This window comes from Rhinolophus sinicus, chromosome 17, assembly GCF_057876585.1.
Source record: "Rhinolophus sinicus isolate RSI-liver-muscle chromosome 17, RSI-T2T, whole genome shotgun sequence".
Classification (NCBI taxonomy): Eukaryota; Metazoa; Chordata; class Mammalia; order Chiroptera; family Rhinolophidae; genus Rhinolophus; species Rhinolophus sinicus.
The window spans coordinates 50,336,336-50,357,223 of NC_142517.1; the positions used below are offsets into that span (position 1 = coordinate 50,336,336).

Sequence of the window (20,888 nt, forward strand, 5' to 3'; positions counted from 1 at the left end):
ATGATCTTTCTGACCCGGGTAAAGGAGAAACTAGAAAACCTGTAGAATAAACCGGGATAGAGATTTTGCTCTGTTTTGGTGTGTCCCGTGGATGATGGGGGTGGGCAGGCTTTACGATTTCCAAGGGCCCTGCCAGTCTGTGCTTCTGACATCTCCTTGTGGAGGTGGTGGCTGTACCCAAGGATGAGCTGCTCCAGCACGGGCACAGCATGCATTTCCCTTCCCTTCTGAAATCTCTGGCTTATAGACTCTTCCTCTTCTGCCAAAGTGTGTGGTGGGGGAGTCAGAAGCACAGATTCCTACTCCAAAACTGGTGTCCCCCCTGACCTCCCTACGGTCCCAGCCCTGAGCTCTTTTGGCTGTACATTTTATTTCAAAGGAAAATAATTTTTTTTGCCAAAAAAAAGTGATAGAGATTTAAATTTTGCTGTAATAAAACACATTTATGGCATGTCTGTTAAAACCATTTACTGTGCTAGACAATTTCCTTTTGGTGTATGATTGAATCCTCACTCTGAGGTCCTCGTGATCCCATTTCTTTTACAATGAGGAAACTGCACTCACAGTGTCTTGCCCAGGGTCACACAATTAATACACGACAGAGCGGGCATTCAAACTCAAGACTTTTCAACCTCCGTTGTACCATGTTCTCATGAGGCGTTATCAACGTAGTCAATACAAAAAAAAGAAAAAACATCAAGATAATTTCCGATTCTGATACGATGTTTCTCACAATGCAGAAACCCTTATTAAATACCTCATTGTGACTGGCGCTACTCCTAGTACCGCTTTCTCTACCCCTTCCCACAGGATGCTCTTGGATCTGTGTACTATCTCACACTAGACGTGTTAGAGACTGACTGCCATGTGCTCAGCAAGAGGGCGTGGAGGGACTGTGGGGAGAGGACACTTCACGAATCGGTAAGTGCTTGTGTCCAGGAACTCTAGGGAGAAATGAGGTCTCCTCTGTCTACAGGGTGAAGCTTGTTCAACCTTTTAAATGTCCTTTATAATCTCTTGGGCATGGTGCCCATGGTGGGTATTCCAATTCTATTAGACAAAACTTGTTTCCTATTTCCTACTTCCAAGACCTTCCTGCAGGTTCCCAGTCTGTGTTTAAATTGTGAGGAAACGAGCGGAGGTGTAGCCCCCTGAATGAGTGTTTAATGAAGATTATAGAAGCAATAAACGGAGAGCTTTTTTATTTTGCTTTACTTTGTTTTAATGAACATCAACATGAAGTTTGAGGCTGGGGAGAGTAAGGCTTACAGTATGGGAACTCTCAGAGGTGCCCTGGAAGGGTTTTCTGGAATCATAGAACCCGAAGGGCCTCAGTATTGATCCTTTTAAAGATGATCTTTGAAGAGACTTGAAAATAATATAGTCAGTTTTCATTGGATTCTCAATTATCTTGTGATTTCTATGAATTCTTGTGAAACTTTATGAGTACAGGATTGTGTTAAGAAGTAAACTCTTTTATCGAGCTATCTTTCCTAATCATTTAACCAAATTTGTCCAACTGTTCCTATTTGGTTTTAAAGAACAGATAGTCTGTTTACCCTGTTGTGAATTGTAGTTGTTGAAGTGACACTAGCTGCTATAACACACACCCTAATAAGTGTATACTGGTTCCAACATGATGGAAGTTTATTTCTCACCCATGTAAAGTTCAAAATGGAAATTACTGATCAAGAGGGGGTTTCCTCCAGAAGCGACTTGGAGACCCGGTTCCTTCCACAATGTGCCTCTATACTCTGCCACCGTCAACTCGTGGCTTCTATGATTGCCATCCCCATCAGCATCAAGCTATAGAAAGACAGAATGTGGAGGATAGATTGTACATGGGAGATCTTCATGGGCCAGAACTGAAAGTGCTTCCAATCACTTCTGCTCACCTTCATGTGGTTAGAGCGCAGTTATACACAGTCGCACCTGATTGGGAAGGAGGCTGGGAAATGGAGTCTACCTGTGTTCCAGGAGAAGGTTGAACTCTTTGATGACCTGCTGGCAGTTCCTCACACTGAAAGCCACTGAAATTGTCCTTAAATTTTTTCATTATTTAAAAATAAATGTCCTAGTTTAATTGGGAGGTATTTTTAAAAGTCAGGTCGTTTCACCATGTAATAAACTGTGCTTGTTGGTTTCAGGTTTATGGTCAATGCAAAGCAATAATTTACGTTAATAAGCCAAGGAGAATTCTCTATTCACCTGCGTATAATTGTACTCTTCGTCCAGGTAAGAGAGGACTCTGATTTTGTTCATTTGAATAAAAGATGGAAAAGAGCATTAATCAGGGTGATGCCCAGAGTGTATAGAGTTCTCCCATCCTTACTTCCGATTCATACCAAGAACAGGTTCTTAATATATCCAATACTTTCCTGCCCTGTGAAATTCAACTTGCACTGTTCTTCTTCCCACAATTAATCTTCCTAAATCACCTGTAATAGTTTATAATTGAGTACTGCATTAAATCCTAAATTTTCAGTCTGACATAAATGGCATCATCTCTATACTGGTCCCCGGGCTCCCTTTCTAGCTGTCTCTGCCATTACCTCCCTGACTACACCAACTCTGCACTTCGTTTAACTGGATGCCTCACTATTTTCTGAACACACATTGCACTTTCCAATCTCTGCATCTTCCTTGTGCCTTTCTCTCCCCTGAGGATGGCCTCCCCTGACACCCTCTGCCCTTAGAACTCATATATCCATTCTTTAAGGACCACCACCAATGCTGCTTCTCCCTCAATGTTTTCTATTCAGGAAAGGAACAAGTGGTCCTGTTTTCATTCCTATAGAACTGTAATCTAACCACTCATGGAGCCCAGACTATGCACGGTCTTGATGTGAAGTCTTGTATCTTGTTTCATATAGAATATTTCATCCCTTCTTCCTTCCTTCTACAACCCTCCCCCGGTTCCTATCAAGTGTAAGGAGTCCGTAATACTGTTGATGAAATTCAGTAAATGGACTGAAAATGAGGCTGAAACTAGTGACAATTCAAATGAATGCACGTGCATTCATTGTGGGTTCTTTGGAAAGCAAGCATCCAAGTCATGGGAAAACAGGACAGCTACTTGCCAAAACACTATGTGCCTGTGACTCCCCTGGTGGGTCTTGTTCAAGTTCAGATTCTGCTTCCATAGGTCTGGGACAGGGCCTGTGAGTCTGCATTTATAACAAGCTCCAGGTCATAGCAATACTGCTGGTTTCTTTGAGGGACAAGAGAGCAGAGCAAATATTTTATTAGATACAGTTTGAGCATCCTGGTTGTAAAAGTTATTTAAATAAATTAGAGAACAACAACTAAGAAAATAAGTCAGGACTCAAATGAAAGCCATAGGCACTGGAGGTATGGGAGGTCACGAAGCGGTACCTGGGATGGAGCCCAGAGTGACAAGCTGTGGATGTAACTCCACCACAATACATTCCAAAACACCCGAATAAACACACGACTGATCAAAACAACGTGTTTGCTCTGCAAAAACAACTTGCTGACAAGTCCTCTAGCCTGAATTTCACAGTAGTTTTGTGACTCCCAGTCCTAAATTCTGCTGTACATTTAGAGTGATTATTCTATCCAATTACACAGTGATTTGACCAATGTTTCTTTTCTGGCTCACATGCCTAACCAGAGAGACTGTGTTTCCACCTCCCATATGTCATTCACCCATTCATTCATTAAACCATCATTTACTAAACACTCACCGTGTATTACACATTATCTCAGGTGTTGGGAAATAAAAGGTGAGTAAGACATGACAAAAATAAAATCCCAACCTTTCAAGACACTCAGCTGCTTTACAGAGGCATTGATGATGGAAGATATTGATCTACTAACTGAGAAAAACGTTTTTATGTCAATACATGTTATGTGTTTTTCAAGAAAATTCCTAGGGTAAATAAATTTGGGTCAGATGAAAAACATCTTGCTTTGATTTTTCATAAAGTATGAAAGTAATATATGTTCATTGAAGAAAACTCACTGCTGACAGCTAAGCTTCATTCCCATAATTCCTTTTCCACTCCATCCTTGCAGACTATTATCTTCTTTTTCAGTCTCTGCTTCTGTTGTTGTCATATGATTTATAGGATTCAAAATAATTGGGAAGTTTTATTTGAAACTGCTCTCTTTGACACCAACAGTTTCTCGAAGAAAGATTCACAGAATGTGCCCCGACTACCCCAGCCCAGCCCCATTGACTTGTCAGATCCAAGTGTTCTGGAAGCTGCCACTGAGTCTCTTGCAAAATACAACCAGGAGAGCCCCTTGAAGCTGTATTCTCTCATCAAAGTCACCAGGGCTTCTAGCCAGGTAAGGCTGAAATGCCCACTTCCACCCACAGTGTGTCTGAGGACTTGCTCTCGATTCCTAAACTGAAAGGAGAGAATTAAGGCACTTCTTTTGATTAGAACCCAAGAGACTTTCTTCACCCCCTACTTCAGTAGACGGATGCATATTCAATTACGTTTCGATTTCTGAGTGATTCTATGAGATTTCCACAAGACGTGTGGGATTTATTTTTACCTCATTGCCCTTAAGGTAATAATAGAAATGGACTCATAGTCTCCTTGGGTTATTCTACCGAGGTTCACTGTTTACTGCTACTTTCTCATATCTGATTGACCATGGACCACTTAGCAAGTCGATTTCTGCTCCATGTTAAGGCCTGGAGTGGATTTTGAGCTTTATGGGTTAGAGGAAATGGAGGCTCATTTGTATTTAGATTATGTTGATATCTGTCATATAAAGAAAAACTAATCTAAAAGCAAATCTACAGGAGGAAAAATAAGCTCACCCAAGGGAAAGGTTTTAGAGCCCATTCAAATTGTTAAGAGAAAGGAGGTATGCTGATTGTGTTTTCTAAATAGCAAAATCATAATACTTGGTTTGATCATGGCGGGACTTACAGGAAGGGACAGTAGGAAACCTGTATTAACACTCTCTGGGTATGGATGGTTCTTGTAAATATAATGCTGCCAAACCCCAGTCATTTCTCCACATGGAGAAGTCTGATTTTTGTTTCTTAACTCTTGTCTCATACCAGTGGGTGTTTGGCCCTTCTTATTTTGTGGAATATCTAATCAGAGAGTTACCATGTACCAAATCCCCAGAGACTGTTTGCATACTTCAGCTCCCTGACTCTCCCGTGAGTATCCCTGACTTTCTTCATAATTTAAGATTTGTGTTTACAAATCATTTATATGTATTGTTGAGCACAAACTACATATGAGGTGTAATGCACGAGACACTTTTCTTCCCTTCAAGGAACAACTGACTATTTAGAGATTGTGCTGGCTATTTAGAGATTGACCATGGACCATTTAGCAAGTCCGGGGATTTGGTACATGGTAACTCTCTGATTAGATTGCCCAGGTGCAATAATATTTGATTGCAAGTGCAATTTTCATCAGCAGTGTTATGTCTTTGCAGAAAAGGACCATAGGAGGCTATAAAATATAGACAAATCTCCTCAGTGGTTGGTGATGGTCCTGCTTTTATCTGAACAAATCCAGTTACATTTGGAATACAACATAGTATTGCATTCCTTGGACCACTCTTTAAGAAGGACAAAGTCAAATAGGATGTCTTTCAAAGACTGCATCTGAGATGGGGAGGATGCCTTGAAACCATCTGAAACACTCCTGGTGGGAATGCCAGTTGGCACAGTGAGTTGTAACATGATTGGGCAAAATACATCAAAAGTCTTTCCCCCCTTATTTACTTATTTATAATAATAGCTTTATTAAGATATAATTCACACAGCATAAAATTCACCCTTTTAAAGCATACAGTTTAGTGGCTTTTTTAGTATATATGTAGAGTTGTGCCACCACCACCAGCATCTAATTTTAGAATATTGTCATCAGCCCCAAAAGAAACCCCATACTCATTAGTAGTCATTCACCTTGTCCCCTCACCCAAGCCACTGGAAACTGCTAATCTACTTGCCATGTCCATGACTTTGCCTTTTTCTGAACATTTCATATAATGGAATCATACTGTATGTGACCTTTTGAATCTATTTTTCACTTTGCATAATGTTTTCAAGATTTATCCATGTTGTAGCATGTGTCAGGGCTTCATTTCTATTAATGGCAGTATAATATTTCATTGCATGGCTATACCATGCATTGTTTATTCATCAGTTGATGGATATTTGGGTTACTTCCTCATTTGAGCTATTATGAATAATGCTGCTATGAACACTCATGGACAAATTTTTATGTGCACATATGTTTTCATTTCCCTTTGGTATATACCTTGGAGTGGGATTGCTGGGTCATATGAGAACTCTGTTTAACCTTTTGACTAACTGCTAAACTCTTCCAAAGTGACTGTACCAGTTTTACAATCCCATCAAAAATATATGAGGGTTTCAATTTTGCCACGAATTTGCCAATATTAATAGTGTCGTTTTTATTATCGCCGTCATACTGGGTATGAAGTGGTATCTAATTTCACTTATTATTTGAACTTTCCTCATGGTTAATGATGTTGAGCATCTTTTAATGTTCTTCTTGGCTGTTTGAATATATTCTTTGGAGAAATGTCTAGTAAAATCCTTTGCCCTGTTTAAAATTGGACAATTTATCTCTTTATTGTTGAATTGTAAACGTTCTTTACATATTCTGAATACAATCTTCTTATTAGATACATGATTTTCCTCCATTCTCTGTGCTTTCTACTCATATTCTTGATGAAGTTTTTGAAGTACAAAGTTTTTAATTTGGCTGAAGTTTTATTTGTATTTTTTCTTTTGTTGAATGTGCTTTTGGTGTAGTATCTAAAAAACCATGGCTTAATCCAAGATCACTAAGATTTACATGTGCTTCCTCTAACAGTTTATAGTTTTAGCTCTTATGTTTAGATCTATGACCCATTTTGAGTTAATATTTGTACATGATGTGAGAGGTAGGAGGTTCAACTTCTTTCTTTTGCATGTGGATATCCAGGTGTCCCAGCACTACTTGTTGAAAAGATGATTCTTTCGAAATTAATTGTGTTGGCATACTTCTTGAAGATCAGTTGACCATAAATATGGAGTTTATTTCTGTATTCTCAATTTTATTCCATTGATCTGTATATCATTCCTTAAACCAGTACCACACTATCTTGAATACTGTAACTTTTTAGTAAATTTTGAAATTGGTAAGTGTGAGTCTTCCTATTTTGTTCTTATTCAGTGTTATTTTGGGTATACTGGATCCCTTGCATTTTCATATTAATTTTAGAATCAGCTTGTCAGTTTCTGTTTTAAAAAGGCAGTTGGAAATTTGATAGGGATTGTATTGATTTGGTATAGGAATTGTCATCTTAACAATATTCAGTCTTCCGATCCATGAATATGGGATGTCTTTCCATTTTGTTCAGAACTTATTTCATTTCTTCAACAATGTTTTGTTGTTTTCAGTGTGCAAGACTTTCACTTATTTATATACATAAATATTTTATTCTCTTTGATGCTAATATGTTGCATTTGCCCTCTTAATTTTATTTTTGATTGTTCATTGCAAATATATAGAACTACAATTGATTTTTTTCATATTGACCAGGTATCTTGAAAACCTCTGAAATCATTTATTAGTTCTAATAGTTTTCCAGTAAATTCCTTAGGATTTTCTATATACAAGATCATGCCATCTCCAAATAGAGATACTTTCCAGTCAGCATGCCTTTAATTTTTTTTTTTCTGCTGAATTTCCTTGGCTAGATCTCCAGGACAATGTTGAATAGAGTAGGGGAGAGCAGACATCTTTATCTTATTCCTGATTTTAGGGGGAAAGCTTTCAATATTTCATAAGTTACTATGCTGCTAATGGTAGGTTTTTCATAGATGTCCTTTATCAAGTTGAGAAAGTTCCCTTCTATTGTTAGTTTGTTGAATGTTTTTATCAAGCAGCAGTGTTGGATTTAGTCAAATGCTTTTTCTGTGTTAATGAAATAATCATGCGATTTTTTTTCTCCTTTAATCTATTAGTATTGTATATAACAATGATTGATTTTGTATGTTAAAATAACCTTGTACTTGGGAGAAAATCCCAGTTGGTCATGGTGTATAATACTTTCTATATGTTGCTGAATTCTATTTGCCAGTATTTGTACAAGATTTTTCGTTTATATTCAAAGAGATATTGATCCTTAGTTTTCTTATATTGTCTGCTGATTATCATATGAATGTAATATTGGCTTTATAGAATGATTTGGAAAATTTCCCCTTCTCTTCTATTTTATTTTGGAAGAGTTTATGAGGGAGTTGGTGTTTATCTTCTTTAAATGTTTGGTAGACTTCACCAATAAAGTCATCTAGGCCTGGGCTTTTCTTTGTGGGAAGTTTTTTTTGATGAACAATTCAATCTCTTGTTATAGATCTACTCATATTTTCTATTTCTTCTTGAATAAGTTTTGGTAATCTATAGGTGTGTCTTCCTAGGACTTTATCCATTTCATCGAAATTTTCTAATTTGCTGTCATACAGTTGTTCATAGCATTCCCTTTTTATTTCTGAAAGATTGAAAGTGATGGTCCCTCTTTAAGTCCAATTTTAGGTATTTGAGTCATGTTTTCCTAATAATTTACACTTTTGTCATTATGAAATGTTTTTCCATGTCTCTAGTAACAATTTTTGTCTTAAAGTCAATTTTGTCTAACATTTGTTTAACATTTGTCTAACATTTTATCTAACAAATTTTGTCTAACAAATTTGCCTAACATTTGTCTTTGGTTGCTGTTTAGTTTGTAAATTTTTCCCATCTTTTTACTTTCAACCTATATATATATTTCTGAATATAAAGCATATCTCTCAAAAGACTTTTGTAACCAGGCAATAGAATAGTCTCAATTTTCTCAAGGAATTATTGGGAAAGAATCTTCACCCTGTTCTGTGGAACTCTCTTTTCACTTGCCAATTACATCTTGGGCAGATCCTATATCTTTCTCATTATTTTTCGTAAGAGAAACATTTTCAATTAGGTAATTAAGGTTCACTTACATGTATGAAAAAAATCTGTTCAGTCAATTCTTAATCAAAACTTCTGTCTCATATTCCACACAAAAGCTTTTCCAAAGCCTGATCTAGAGCTGCAGACCTAGTGTGAGAGGTCTGTTCTTTCATTCTTTCTCTCCCTCTTGCAACCGTTTGCTGAGTTCTGGATCTTCCAAGTTCCAAGAAGGATGAGAGAATTAGAGGAAAGAGTACAAAGCCTTTTTACATAACTGAACTTGCAGGTGTAGTTTTCTCTTGGTCTCCACTGGCTCTCTATGAGAGAGACTCCTGTGATGGTTGTCTTAGGTGGTACAGGAGTGAGTTCATCCAGAGGTCTTTTCCTAGTGGGATGATGTATTCTCTAGCGGACACCTCGGAACCACCCCTTCTCAGATTCAGCGCCAGAGATTTTTATTATTAAATGTCCCATATCTGGGAGTCCCTTGGGTGGGCCCTTTCAAACGAGTACTACCTATGACATTTCCTTGTCCCATGGAACTCTCACACGTTTTTACTCTGCCAAACAGTGGAAATGGGCTTTCCTTTGATGCCTTTTCTCCTTACCCTCTCATAGAAGGATGCTTTCCCAAGATCCTGCTCTTAGAATGCTCTGAGAAGCAGATCTCAATCTCCATAGTTCATATGTCCCTAAACTTTAGGGTTCACATGGTAAGCATTCCCTCAAATTCTCTTTGTGGTCCAGTCTAGTTTTAGCACCACGTAGGCCTGTGGATTATGGTAGCTCAGTAAATTATAGCCAGAGTGAGAGTGGCTGTGCTCTATTTGGTACAGGTAGCTGCAGTCTCTCCAGAAGGTTCTCTTAGAGCCCTTTCCTTATGTGATTTGGTGACAAAGAGGAGAAGGGAAAGGCAGAAGCACCATTCCCCAAAAACGTCCTACATTAATGGATTTTTCACACGTGAAGGATTTTCTAATATTGTCTTCATATAGCCTGGAGATGGGTGGTAGAGTAATATTCAGGCAATCTCTTTGGGCATGTTTTAGTAAATTCTACGTGAGGACTGTATTCTTAAAATTCTTTAGAAATTGAGGCAACATTTTATCATAAAATTTTAGTTACACTTGAAAATGTGCATACCCTATGACTCTAAAATTTCTCTTCCAGGAATTTACCCTAGGAATTAATTAGAAGTATATGAAAATATATAGCTTCAAAGTTTAAACAAAACCAATGATATTCAATCTAGTGTCTAACAAAACAGAACTTGTTGAATAACTCAGAGAAAAATGACATAGCCATTGTAAAAATTGTAGAAGAGTATTCAGTGCCATAAAAGGATTTTCACACTATACTGTTAATTGACAAAAGAGGCTTATAAAATAATATATAGTATGATACTGTTTTTCTAGAAGAAAAAATATATATGCATAGGAAAAAAGATTAGGAAAAAAGAAATCAAATTATTGCAGGAAACCAGTATCTTTCATGCAATTACAGGTCTTTTTTATTTACTTTCCGTATGTCCATATTCTAAATTACTATCACATTTGTAATAAGAACACAGAATTATGTTTAAATAAAGAGAAGTTGAAGGAGCTGAGAGTTGTTTCATTTGAGAAGAGTAAACTCAGATGGAATGTACATAAAGGGCTACTGCTACATGAGAGTTGCAAACAAGTTTTCTAATCACCCTAAGGATAAAAGTAAGGCCAAGAGGTAGACGTTCTATAGACACAGATTTCTGTTCAGTATAAAGAATTTTCTAATAGAGTTTGTTCCTCAAGATGTCCCGAGTTTGCCATCATTGGAGGCAAGTTAGCCTTGTTAGGTGATTACTTACAGAAGTAATCTAGAGAGAATTGGCTCAGAGCCTGCCTACTGCATGGTAGTAGATTAAAACTGTTTGGCTGTGTGTCTACACAAGCAGAAAGCAAACTGATTTCCATTTATGATCACTGATAATTGTAATACTTAAACAACATGTATTTTCTCTTTTTTTGTTTAGCCTGTTGGTATTTGCAAAGGTTCTCTGAGTAAAAGAGGATTAGAAAGGTTTGTCTCCGTGTCTTGCAACTTCTTTGAATCACAGGTATTTTTCAATCTCATTGTCTTCTATCTACATTTCAGCTGTTCCCTACCCGACCCTCTCCTTTTAATTTCCTAAGATCCGTGATCACCACTTTATTCAGACTGCCCTGAGGTCAAACCCACAGGATAGCTGGTTAAAGACCTGTCATTCGTTGTGTTAGTCTAATGTGGTCCTGAAGAATAAGTAATATCCCTGAAGAAACAGGGACCTACTAATTTGGATGTCTCAGGCCTCTGAGATTAAATTAAGTCTTCCAAAGACCCTTACACTGAACCATAGGGAGAAGTGTTTCCATGAAAATATTCCGTCCCTTTCCTGAATATTTATTGAACACTTACTATAAGGCAGCCTGGTGTAGCTGAAAGGGTGGTTGAGACCGGCCACCTGGGTTCCAGTCCTGCTCTGATACTTGCAAGCTGTGTGACCAAGGGCAAGTTTTTACCTCTTGAATTGTGGTTGCCTCTTTTATGAATGGGAGTGCCATACTTACCTCCTTTATATCCCTGTGAGAAATAAGAAGGAGCCCTGGATACAGGGAGCTGTATTGGGCTTGGAGAAATAATCAATAAAAGGTAGCTGCTACTGCCACTTCTAGGAACAGGGAGACAGCTCACCGGGGACTTTAAATAAGCCATTTAAACTCTCTGGACCATTATTCAGTTAGGAATTTGTGAAAGTTGCAGTAAAGTTTCTACCAGTCTTAATACTCCCTAGCCCTCATCTGTAGTGCTTTATAACCCTTTAACTAAAGGCCAATCCTTTTATCTTGTCTCTCTTTGAAACATCCCATTATAAAAGCACAGAACAGCTTAGCCTGGTACCAGTCATGGCAGGGATTTCCCTGGGGGACATTCTTTTATTGAAAGTATTCTTATTTCATGCTTCCACCCCTGTTGTTACCCAGGGACTTGTGAGCATCCTCAGGGTGGAAGAGCCACAGCAGAGAAACACAGCCTTCGCTTACTCACCTTCCGAAGTTGCGCCAAAAGAATCTGTCCAACACCTCCCTGACTTGGAGTATGAGCAGCCCGAAGATTCCAAAGGAAAAGACCCTGTTGAGGCCTTCCCTGTGCAGCTGGATCTAACCACAAATCCCCAAGGAGAACCCCTGGATGTCTCCTTTCTCTTCCTGGGGCCTATGAAGGAGACGCTGGTTGTCTTGCCTTTCCCCAAGGAAGAACAACGCTCTACTTAGTACCCCGGACCAGCCAAGATGGCCGACCCTCTTGTTCTCCCACCATGAGAACCACATAGAGTATTCCATGGGGATATGGTGCCCTGAAGAAGTGGTGGGGGTGGGAGACAGACAGAGAGTTTGAATGTAGAGAGTGGCTAATAAAGTGTGTCTTTTTGACTCTTGTTGGTCTCATCATATTGTCTGGGAGTGGAAATGGGACCAAACCCTCCACTTGTACACTGGGTTGCATGCTTCCTAAGTTATCCAAGGTCTCATTCCATGTCTAGATGCCTCTGATGTCTTCCAACTCTCCTTTGTAACGATTACTGACTTTGAGCTAAGCATCTCTGATGTAGGGCCTGCCATCTTTAGGCATGACCTCCTCTTTCTGGGCAAGAGTGTATTATCATTCTTTTGATCAAAAGAAGATGAAAACTGAAGGATACCACGAGACAGGGATTCATCACAGACTTTCACTCTCCCTTTATTCTATAATTATTTCAGCACCAAGTATTGGTCAGATGTTGTCTGCACAGCCTTGAACCGAAGGTGGATTTTTTCTTTCCTGTCTGAATAGTCTCTGGGCCCAGAACTTGATAAATTCACTTGACAAATTTGACAAATTTACTTAGCAATGGTGGTAGACAGAAGAGACAATTGCCTGTGGACTATGTTTGATCCTGGGAAGAATCAGCCATTGTTCCAAGTTGGGGAGCCTTCTGGCTTCTTTAATAGTTTTGCTCAGAGAACAAATGAAGAGCCCAGGTGACATTCATTCTCAATTTTTCACTTAAAAAACAAATATACATGTATATAACATATATGTAATATATAGGTTATATGTATATTATGGACATACATATATACACACAACTGTTTGTTTTATATATATATGTGTATATGTGTATATATATGACAGGCGTTATGGGCTGAATAATGCCCCCCAAAATTCATATACTGAAGTCTTAACCCCCAGGACCTCAGAAGGTGACTGTGTTTGGAAGGGATATTTAAAGAGGTAAGTAAGTAAGATGAAGTCATTAGGGTGGGCCCTTATCGGATGTGACTAGTGTCCTTATAAGAAGAGATGATTAGGACACAGACAAGCACAGAGGGAAGATCATATGAGAACGCAGAGAAATGGTGGCCATGTACAAGGCAAGGAGAGAGGCCTCGGAAGAAACTAACCCTGCAACACCTTGATTCAAACTTGTGTCCTCCAGCATTGTGAGAAAATTAATTTCTGTTGTTTAAGTGACCCAGTTCATGATACTTTGTTATGGCAGCCCTAGCAAACTAACAAAACAGGGAATTTGCAAATATAACTCTTGTCCTGCGTTCTGGCAGCTGTTTCTGAAAAGAGGCACAGAGGTCTTAGCATAATTTACTTAAAAGTAGTAGACAATATTCACCCTATATTACTCTTATCTGCTTCCCGTAAGAAAGAAAAATAATTAAGTGGGGTGTCATGTAGAGCCTTAAACTCTGTTTCAATCAGTGTCTGGCAAGAGACACAGGCCATAGGCAATGATCTCTTCCATCTACCCCCATTGCTAAGTACATGTATCAAATTTATCAAGTGAATTTATCAAGTTCTGGACTTGGACAATATTCAGATAGGTAAGAAAAAAAATCCACCTTCAGGTTGAAGGCTGTGCAGGCAATATCTGACCAACACTGTTTCAGATAGTTCAACTGAAAAGACTTTAGTGAAAGAAATGAAGACTTGTCGGCCAAGTTAAGGGAACAACGGATGCTGAAGCACCTGGAGAACAGCAAGAAGCCTTTGCCACTCTGGACCTGAGGAGATGCAGGAGGAGGAGCCTTACACAAATCCACGGGGAGCTGAAGCTGCTGGTGGAGGGGCCACCTGGCAGGAGCTGCCCTGGTGGAGGGATGCAGCCACTGCCAGAACCTAGTGCTGAAGCAGAAAGGGGCAGGGAATGAACACCCTGACCTCTCTCTCCTTCCTTCCCTCCCTCCCTCAGTCCTTCCAGTCTCCTCCTCCCATTGGCTCTTTGAACCCAATAGTAAGCTAGCTAGCAGGGGAGCCTGGGTTACTCAATCCACAGGAGTCAGCCTTCTGAGGCAAAGCCAGGCAGAGAAAGGCAAAGAATGGACCTGGAGCAAAGAGAGGAAAACCACTGCTAGCCCTAGGTAGGGTATTTCCCAAAAGTGTTCCATAATACCCTTCTATACTGAATATTGCGTGCGGAAGGACCCTAGACTGTGGGTCCTTCTCGTTGTGTTTCCTGTTGGATAGACAAGGGAACCATCAACAGAGATAGAGCATGTAGGAGGAAAAGAAGTTTTGAGCAGTTGCTGAGGTGATTTCACTAATTTCAAAGGAAGCATTGTCATTCTCACCTATTCTTTTTCAACATCTGTCAGTGCTGACTCACTCTTTCTTCAAACTTTCTCAAGTAGACATTGTCCCATATCCTCCAAGTTCTTCTCCTACCCTTCTAATGATTTCTCCTAAGGCATTCGGGTTCCTCATTGACTCATCGTTTAGATGCTGTTTCTCTAGTTTCTGATTCTTGATCTTCTTTTTTTACTCTGCAACTTCCACGTAGTCAAGCTAATCCAATAGTTTTGCCAATAGTGTCAAAATGCTGCAATCATTAATCAGTTGATGCCCTTGTATTCAAATAATCAATGCCTTGCAAATTGCTAACATTAATCTTCTATGCTGAATTTCAAGAGTCGGGCATTTCAAGTTACATGGTATTAAGAGTTCTCTTTGATGAATCTTTAAAAGTAGCTTCTCCAACAATAAGAAAATGAACAACCCTATTAAAAAATGGGCAAAATATTTGAAAAGGCACCTCACAACGAAATAAATAAAATGGAAAATAAGCATATCAAAAGATAATCCACACTATATGTTATTAGGCAATTGAAAATTAAAACAATATTGAGATACCACTACACACCTATCAGAATGGCCAAAATCCAGAATACCATCAACACAAAATTCTGCAAGACTGTGGAGGAACAAAAACTCTTATTCATTGCTATTGGAAATGCAAAATGATACAGACACTTTGGAAGAGAGTTTGGCAGTTTCTTACAAAACTAAACATACACTTACCCTAATATCCAGCAATTGTGTTCCTTGGTATTTGCCCAAATGAGCTGAAAACTTATCCCCACATAAAAACCTGCACGTGGATGTTTATAGCAGCTCTACTTATAATTGCCCAAACTTGGAAGTGACCAAGATGTCTTTCAGTAGTTGAGTGGATGAACTGCGGTACATACAATAGAATACTATTTATCGCTAAAAGGAAATGAGCTATCAAGCCATGAAAAGACATGAGGAACTTTAGATGGATACCACTAAGTGAAAGAAACCAATCTGAAAAGGCTACATATCTATGATTCCAATTCTATGGCATTCTAGAAAAGGCAAAACTGCAGAAAGAATAAAAAGATTCAGTGGGTGCCAAGGATTGAGGCGAGTGATGAATAGGCAGAGCACACTGTTTTAGGGCAGTGAAACTACGCTGTATGGTACCCTAATGGTGGGTACAGGTCATTATACATTTGTCCAAATCCACAGCATACATGACACCAAGAGTAACCCTAATACGAACATGGTCTTTTGGTGATAATGATGTGTCAATGTAGATTCATCGATTATAACAAGGGTACCACTCTGCTGCGAATATTGATAGCGGAGGAGGCTGTAAGTGTGGGGAAAGTGAGCAGGAACTATATGGGAATCTTCTTTATTTAAAAAAGTGCCTTCAGGGCAGCCGGTTGGCTCAATTGGTTAGAGCACAGTGCTCATAACACCAATGTCATTGGTTTGATTCCCACAAAGGCCAGTGAGCTGCGCCCTCCACAACTAGATTGAAAACAATGACCTGACTTGGAGCTGAACTGCGCCCTCCACAACTAGATTGAAAAACAACAACAGCTTGACTTGGAGCTGATGGATCCTGGAAAAACACACTGTTTCCTATTATTCCCCAGTAAATTTTTTTTTTTAAATATTTTATTAGATTTATTGGGGTGACAATTGTTAGTATAATTACATAGATTTCAGGTGTACAATTCTGTATTACATCATCTATAAATCCCATTGTGTGTTCATCACCCAGAGTCAGTTCTCCTTCCATCACCATATATTTGATCCCCCTTACCTTCATCTCCCATCCCCCATCCCCCACCCCTCTTAAAATTAAAAAGTGCCTTCAAATACAAAAAACTGAATGTCATAAAATTCTGAGAACTGATCCAGTCATCCTTCCCCCACAAAAAAAATCAGAAATTTACAAGGATGTTCATTGTAGCATTATTTGTAAGAACAAATAATTGGAAACAACATGTGTCTCTGAAAATTAGGGGAATATTGATATATTACAAACATATGTAATACACAATATCATGAGATCTTTGAAAATAATCTTTCTGTAGAATATTTAATGATTTGGGGAAGTTATTATAGGGAAAATACAGTATTTAATCTATGTAACAAGAATTTGTTAAAATTCCTTCCCTTGGGAAAGGGTTTGGAAGATGAGGGATAAGGGAGAGAGAGATATTTAATTTTTATTTTACATGTTTTGTAATATTCTTTTTTTTTACTTTGTGCAGGAATTATGTTTATGATAAAAATGTATAAAAGATCTCAAATAAAAAAATAAAATTCCATTATAAAAAGCAAAAACAACATTTATAAAGCCTATAGGGCTTCTACTAATACTCCCCAAAATAGAGGTTGTAAGTAAGTACTCAACCACAGTGGACGGAAAAAATATCTGTATGCACAGCAGAATAATCCCAATACTTTAAAAACACATATATTATAGATATCCAAGTGGAACAAAGTCCATGAAGAAATATATAGTAGTTAATGATTTTTCTCAGGTAGTGGAATTAGAGATGAGTTTTCCTTTACATTTTTTGTATTTCCATTTTTTTTGCCAAAAGCATATATTTTATTATGAGGGTGAAAAAAAGCTTTAAAGAATAAAAATTCTCTTAACTGACTTTCTCTGATACTATGGCCAGGCCACCCAGAAAGAACCAAAATGCCGGAATGAGTACATGGATCTACCCTGATTGCTGCAATAACCATCTTGTGAGAAGTCACCACTCCCCGCTCCGTTGCACATCTGAGGCCACTCTCTGGCTCAGGACCGGCAGGAAGCATTCCCAAAGCCAGTAAGAGGAGTCACCAAAGCTGAATGTCACTATCTAGATCATCAGACAGCTCCCCGGGACAGACTGTCTCTCCTACTCACCATCATTGCTGACTGTTGCCATCCTACCACCTTCAGTCTGCTCCCTGAGATGTCTCATCTGAAATTCCCATAGTGTTAGAATGGCATGAATAGCATTGTGTCTGTATTTAAGATTCAACAAAGCAAAGGAAAGGGAAGGCATGGCTCTCGTGATTACCCCTAAATCTCAGCTACTAAATCTACAGTACTATAGTGCTCGCTTCGGCAGCACATATACTAACATCTACAGTACTATAGGAGAAGCTTATTTTCATCCTCGGAGTCTTTTCCCATTCCCATCCCTTTCCCTCCACCCGCATTTCGCTTGTCCAGGGCCCTCCATATTGGGTATGGCCAATAGAGCGATAATAGAAAGACTTAATTAAGGAGTTCAACTCATGGAAATTAAAACAGGTTTTGTTTTAATCCATAGCTTTTCCCCTGCCCACCTGCGTTAGAGCCCCTTAGTAATACCTTGGCCAGATTCCATACTACTTCTGTCATTCTAAGTTACACTGAAGTGGTCCTATTTGGGTGTTTAAAAGCTAGTGTTGTTAATGTTAAAAGTTCAAATCTAGACGTAATTCAAAATGTGTTTCTTCCACTTTTAGCACTCACTAAACCAGTCTGTAATTCTGGGAAGTGCGTTCTGCTTTTCATGTACTGTGGGGACAGAGCCCCAGAGAGCAGTTCCCAGGCTCTCGGCCTCACGTGGAAAAGTGCTGGCTGGGGTAGTAGATGGCCGTCAGCTGTGGTAGTTGGCCGTCAGCTGTAACCCTTGAGCCATTGGCCACTAATATAACTGCCGCAGCTGCGTTGGGGACTGGAGTCGAGGAGAGTCGGTCGGTTGGCAGCAAAGCGGACAGCAGGTCACACATCGTGTGAACCAGCCTCCAGTGAGACTATAGTGGTATGATTTCCCTACATATGGCTCCGTGGGTGTTCCTTTTTGGCCTAGCCACATCCTGCATTCTTATGAGGGGAGCGGGAGCAGAGACCCCGCCTGACACCCTGCCTGACATGTACCCTCTCCGTCCCCTGTCTCTTCAAACTCTTTCCCTCCCTTCAGGTTCTGTCTAGAACCCCAGTAGTTCTCAGCCTTGACTGCACATTGGCATCATCTGGGAGTTTTAAAACTACCGGTACCTGGGTCCACCCCCAGAGAGCCTGGTTTCATTGCTCTGGAGGGAAGGCCTGGGTATAAGGATTTTTCAGAGCCCCTCAGGTGATTCTGTTATGAAGTCAAGGCTGAGAACAATTACTGTCCATGCTTGCAGACACTCACCACAGAGAAGAGAGCCGGGAGGGGGATGCTGTTTAAGTGACCGGTAGTGGGGAGGGGACCTGGGCTGATTCCTGCAAGTCCTTTCTGATGCTGCTGGGCGCTGCTGGTATGAAAGGTCCATACAGTATGTATATTGGTTTCTGTGGAGGGGTAGGACTGTGGGATCAGCGTAATCCCAGCTCTGTCCCCCAGTGCTGAGCCCCTCCCACAATAGTATATACCCTCTAAACCCTTCTCTTGGATGGAATCAAATGGCTTGACTTCTACCCTCACCATGGTTCTCTTCCACATGAACCAACTCTCTTTGGCATGCTTGAGGGCCACGGAGAATTGGAATAATATGGGGGTGACTTTAAATTTTTCTGAGGCATCATAATAATAATAACAATCAATAGCATCATTCTGGGGACAGAGCCAGGAGTGCAGTTCCAGACTCTCAGCCTCACGTGGAAAGGTGCTGCCTCAGGTAGTAAATGGCCTCAACTGTGATTGGATGGCCATCAGCTGTGGCTAGTTGGCCGTCAGCTTTAACCAGTGAGCCATTGGCCACTAATATAACTGCTGTGGCTACACTAGCAGAAAATGGGGGCTAGCAAGAAGATGGTGGCTGAGCTAGCAAGAGCGGATTGCAGCTAGCAAGTGAGGTTGGTTGGCAGAGACAAGTGGACAGTGGGTTGCAGACAGCATGGCTCCTGCTTCCTGTGTCTCCAACCCAGCCACCAGCGAGAGTATAGTGGTATGACTCCCCTATCCATGGCTCCGTGAGTATTGGTTTTTGGCCTCACCATGTGCTGCGTTCTTATGTGCGGAGTGGGACCAGAGACCCCGCAGGCCACCCTGCATGACAAATGGCATAGCGAGCAGGGTATGGCACCAGCCAAAGCTCTCTGAAGGGCGGTGGAGCAGTTCCTGCGTATGAACACAGTTTCAGGAAGACCAGGAGGAGCAGCTGCTGGAGAGCTGGACCCCTGTGGAGGGGTGGGAAGACGTGGACGTTTCCCCAGCCAGCATAGGCCACAGACAGCGAAGGTCATTGCGGCCCTGTGGACTGGGAAGTGCTTGCTGAGGCCCTCACCCCCTTGTTGGGGAGGACTTGGAACCCTCACCCTGTGGGGAGGGCACACATTGTGAGGCTAGTGCACAGCCCTGGCGAATGACCCTGGACTATGGGGAATGGGCTCCATTCCTAATTTAATGGACCGCTTTACTGTTTGCTTAGGAACTTACCACCATGTAGTGGAACCGGTGGATATTTACTATTCTGTCTCGACCGGCCGCCGTCAAGAATATGTAAAAATCCTGGCTTTGCCCAGGAAGTTGGGCTGTGCCCAGAGAGTGGCAGTGCCCTGAGAGCCCTGGCTGAGTCCAGGAATTCTGGCTGTGCCCAGAGAGAGTGGCAGTGCCCTGAGAGCCCTGGCTGTGTCCAGGAATTCTGGCTGTGCACAGAGCGCAGTGTGGCGGAGTGTGGATTGCGGATTTGGTGGTTCCTGCTTCCTGTGTCTCCAACCCAGCTGCCAGTGAGAGTACAGTGGTATGACTTCCCTACCTATGGCACCGTGGGTGTTCCTTTTTGGCCTCACCATGTCCTGCGTTCTTGTGTGGGGAGCGGGAGCAGAGACCCTGCATAACTCCCTACATGACGATCATGTTATTCAGCACCTGGATTTGTGCCAAGAATTATAGTGGTTATTTTATATGTTTTCTTATTTAACGCACAATCCTGCCAAGAGGTGTTAATCCCCATTTTATAAATGAGGAAACTAAGAATCGGAGAAGTTTCATAGCTTACCCAGCATAAAAGAGTAACTCATAAAAGAGTAACAGAGTTGAAATTCAGATCTGACTCCAAAGCAACAGATTCTTTTTTTTTTTTTTTTTTTTTTAATTAGTTTCAGGTGCACAAGACAAAGCAAAACTTAGACATTTATCATTTATATCCCTCACACTGTGTGAACCCCCCTCCCCCCATCCACTATCCCTCTGTACGTTCCCAAAACCTCTCACCTTCCCCTTATCCCCACCCCCCCGCCCCTCTAGCAACCCTCTGTTTTTCCTCCATGTTTCCAAAACTGTTTCTGATTAGTTCATTCACTTATTCTTTTCTTTAGATTCCGCATATAAGTGAGATCATATGGTATTTGTCTTTCTCTTTCTG

General features: G+C 40.4%; 1 protein-coding gene across 1 annotated transcript; it reads left to right on the forward strand.

The window, feature by feature from the left end:
* Positions 1-12,396, forward strand: LOC148754771 (fetuin-B-like). The gene is given in 8 exon segments (XM_088794349.1): positions 1-18; positions 784-921; positions 2,148-2,235; positions 4,146-4,183; positions 4,186-4,314; positions 5,048-5,149; positions 10,954-11,037; positions 11,942-12,396. Coding segments are annotated over 8 exon segments (888 nt in total). The 3' UTR covers positions 12,233-12,396.
* Positions 12,397-20,888: the final 8,492 nt, after the last annotated feature.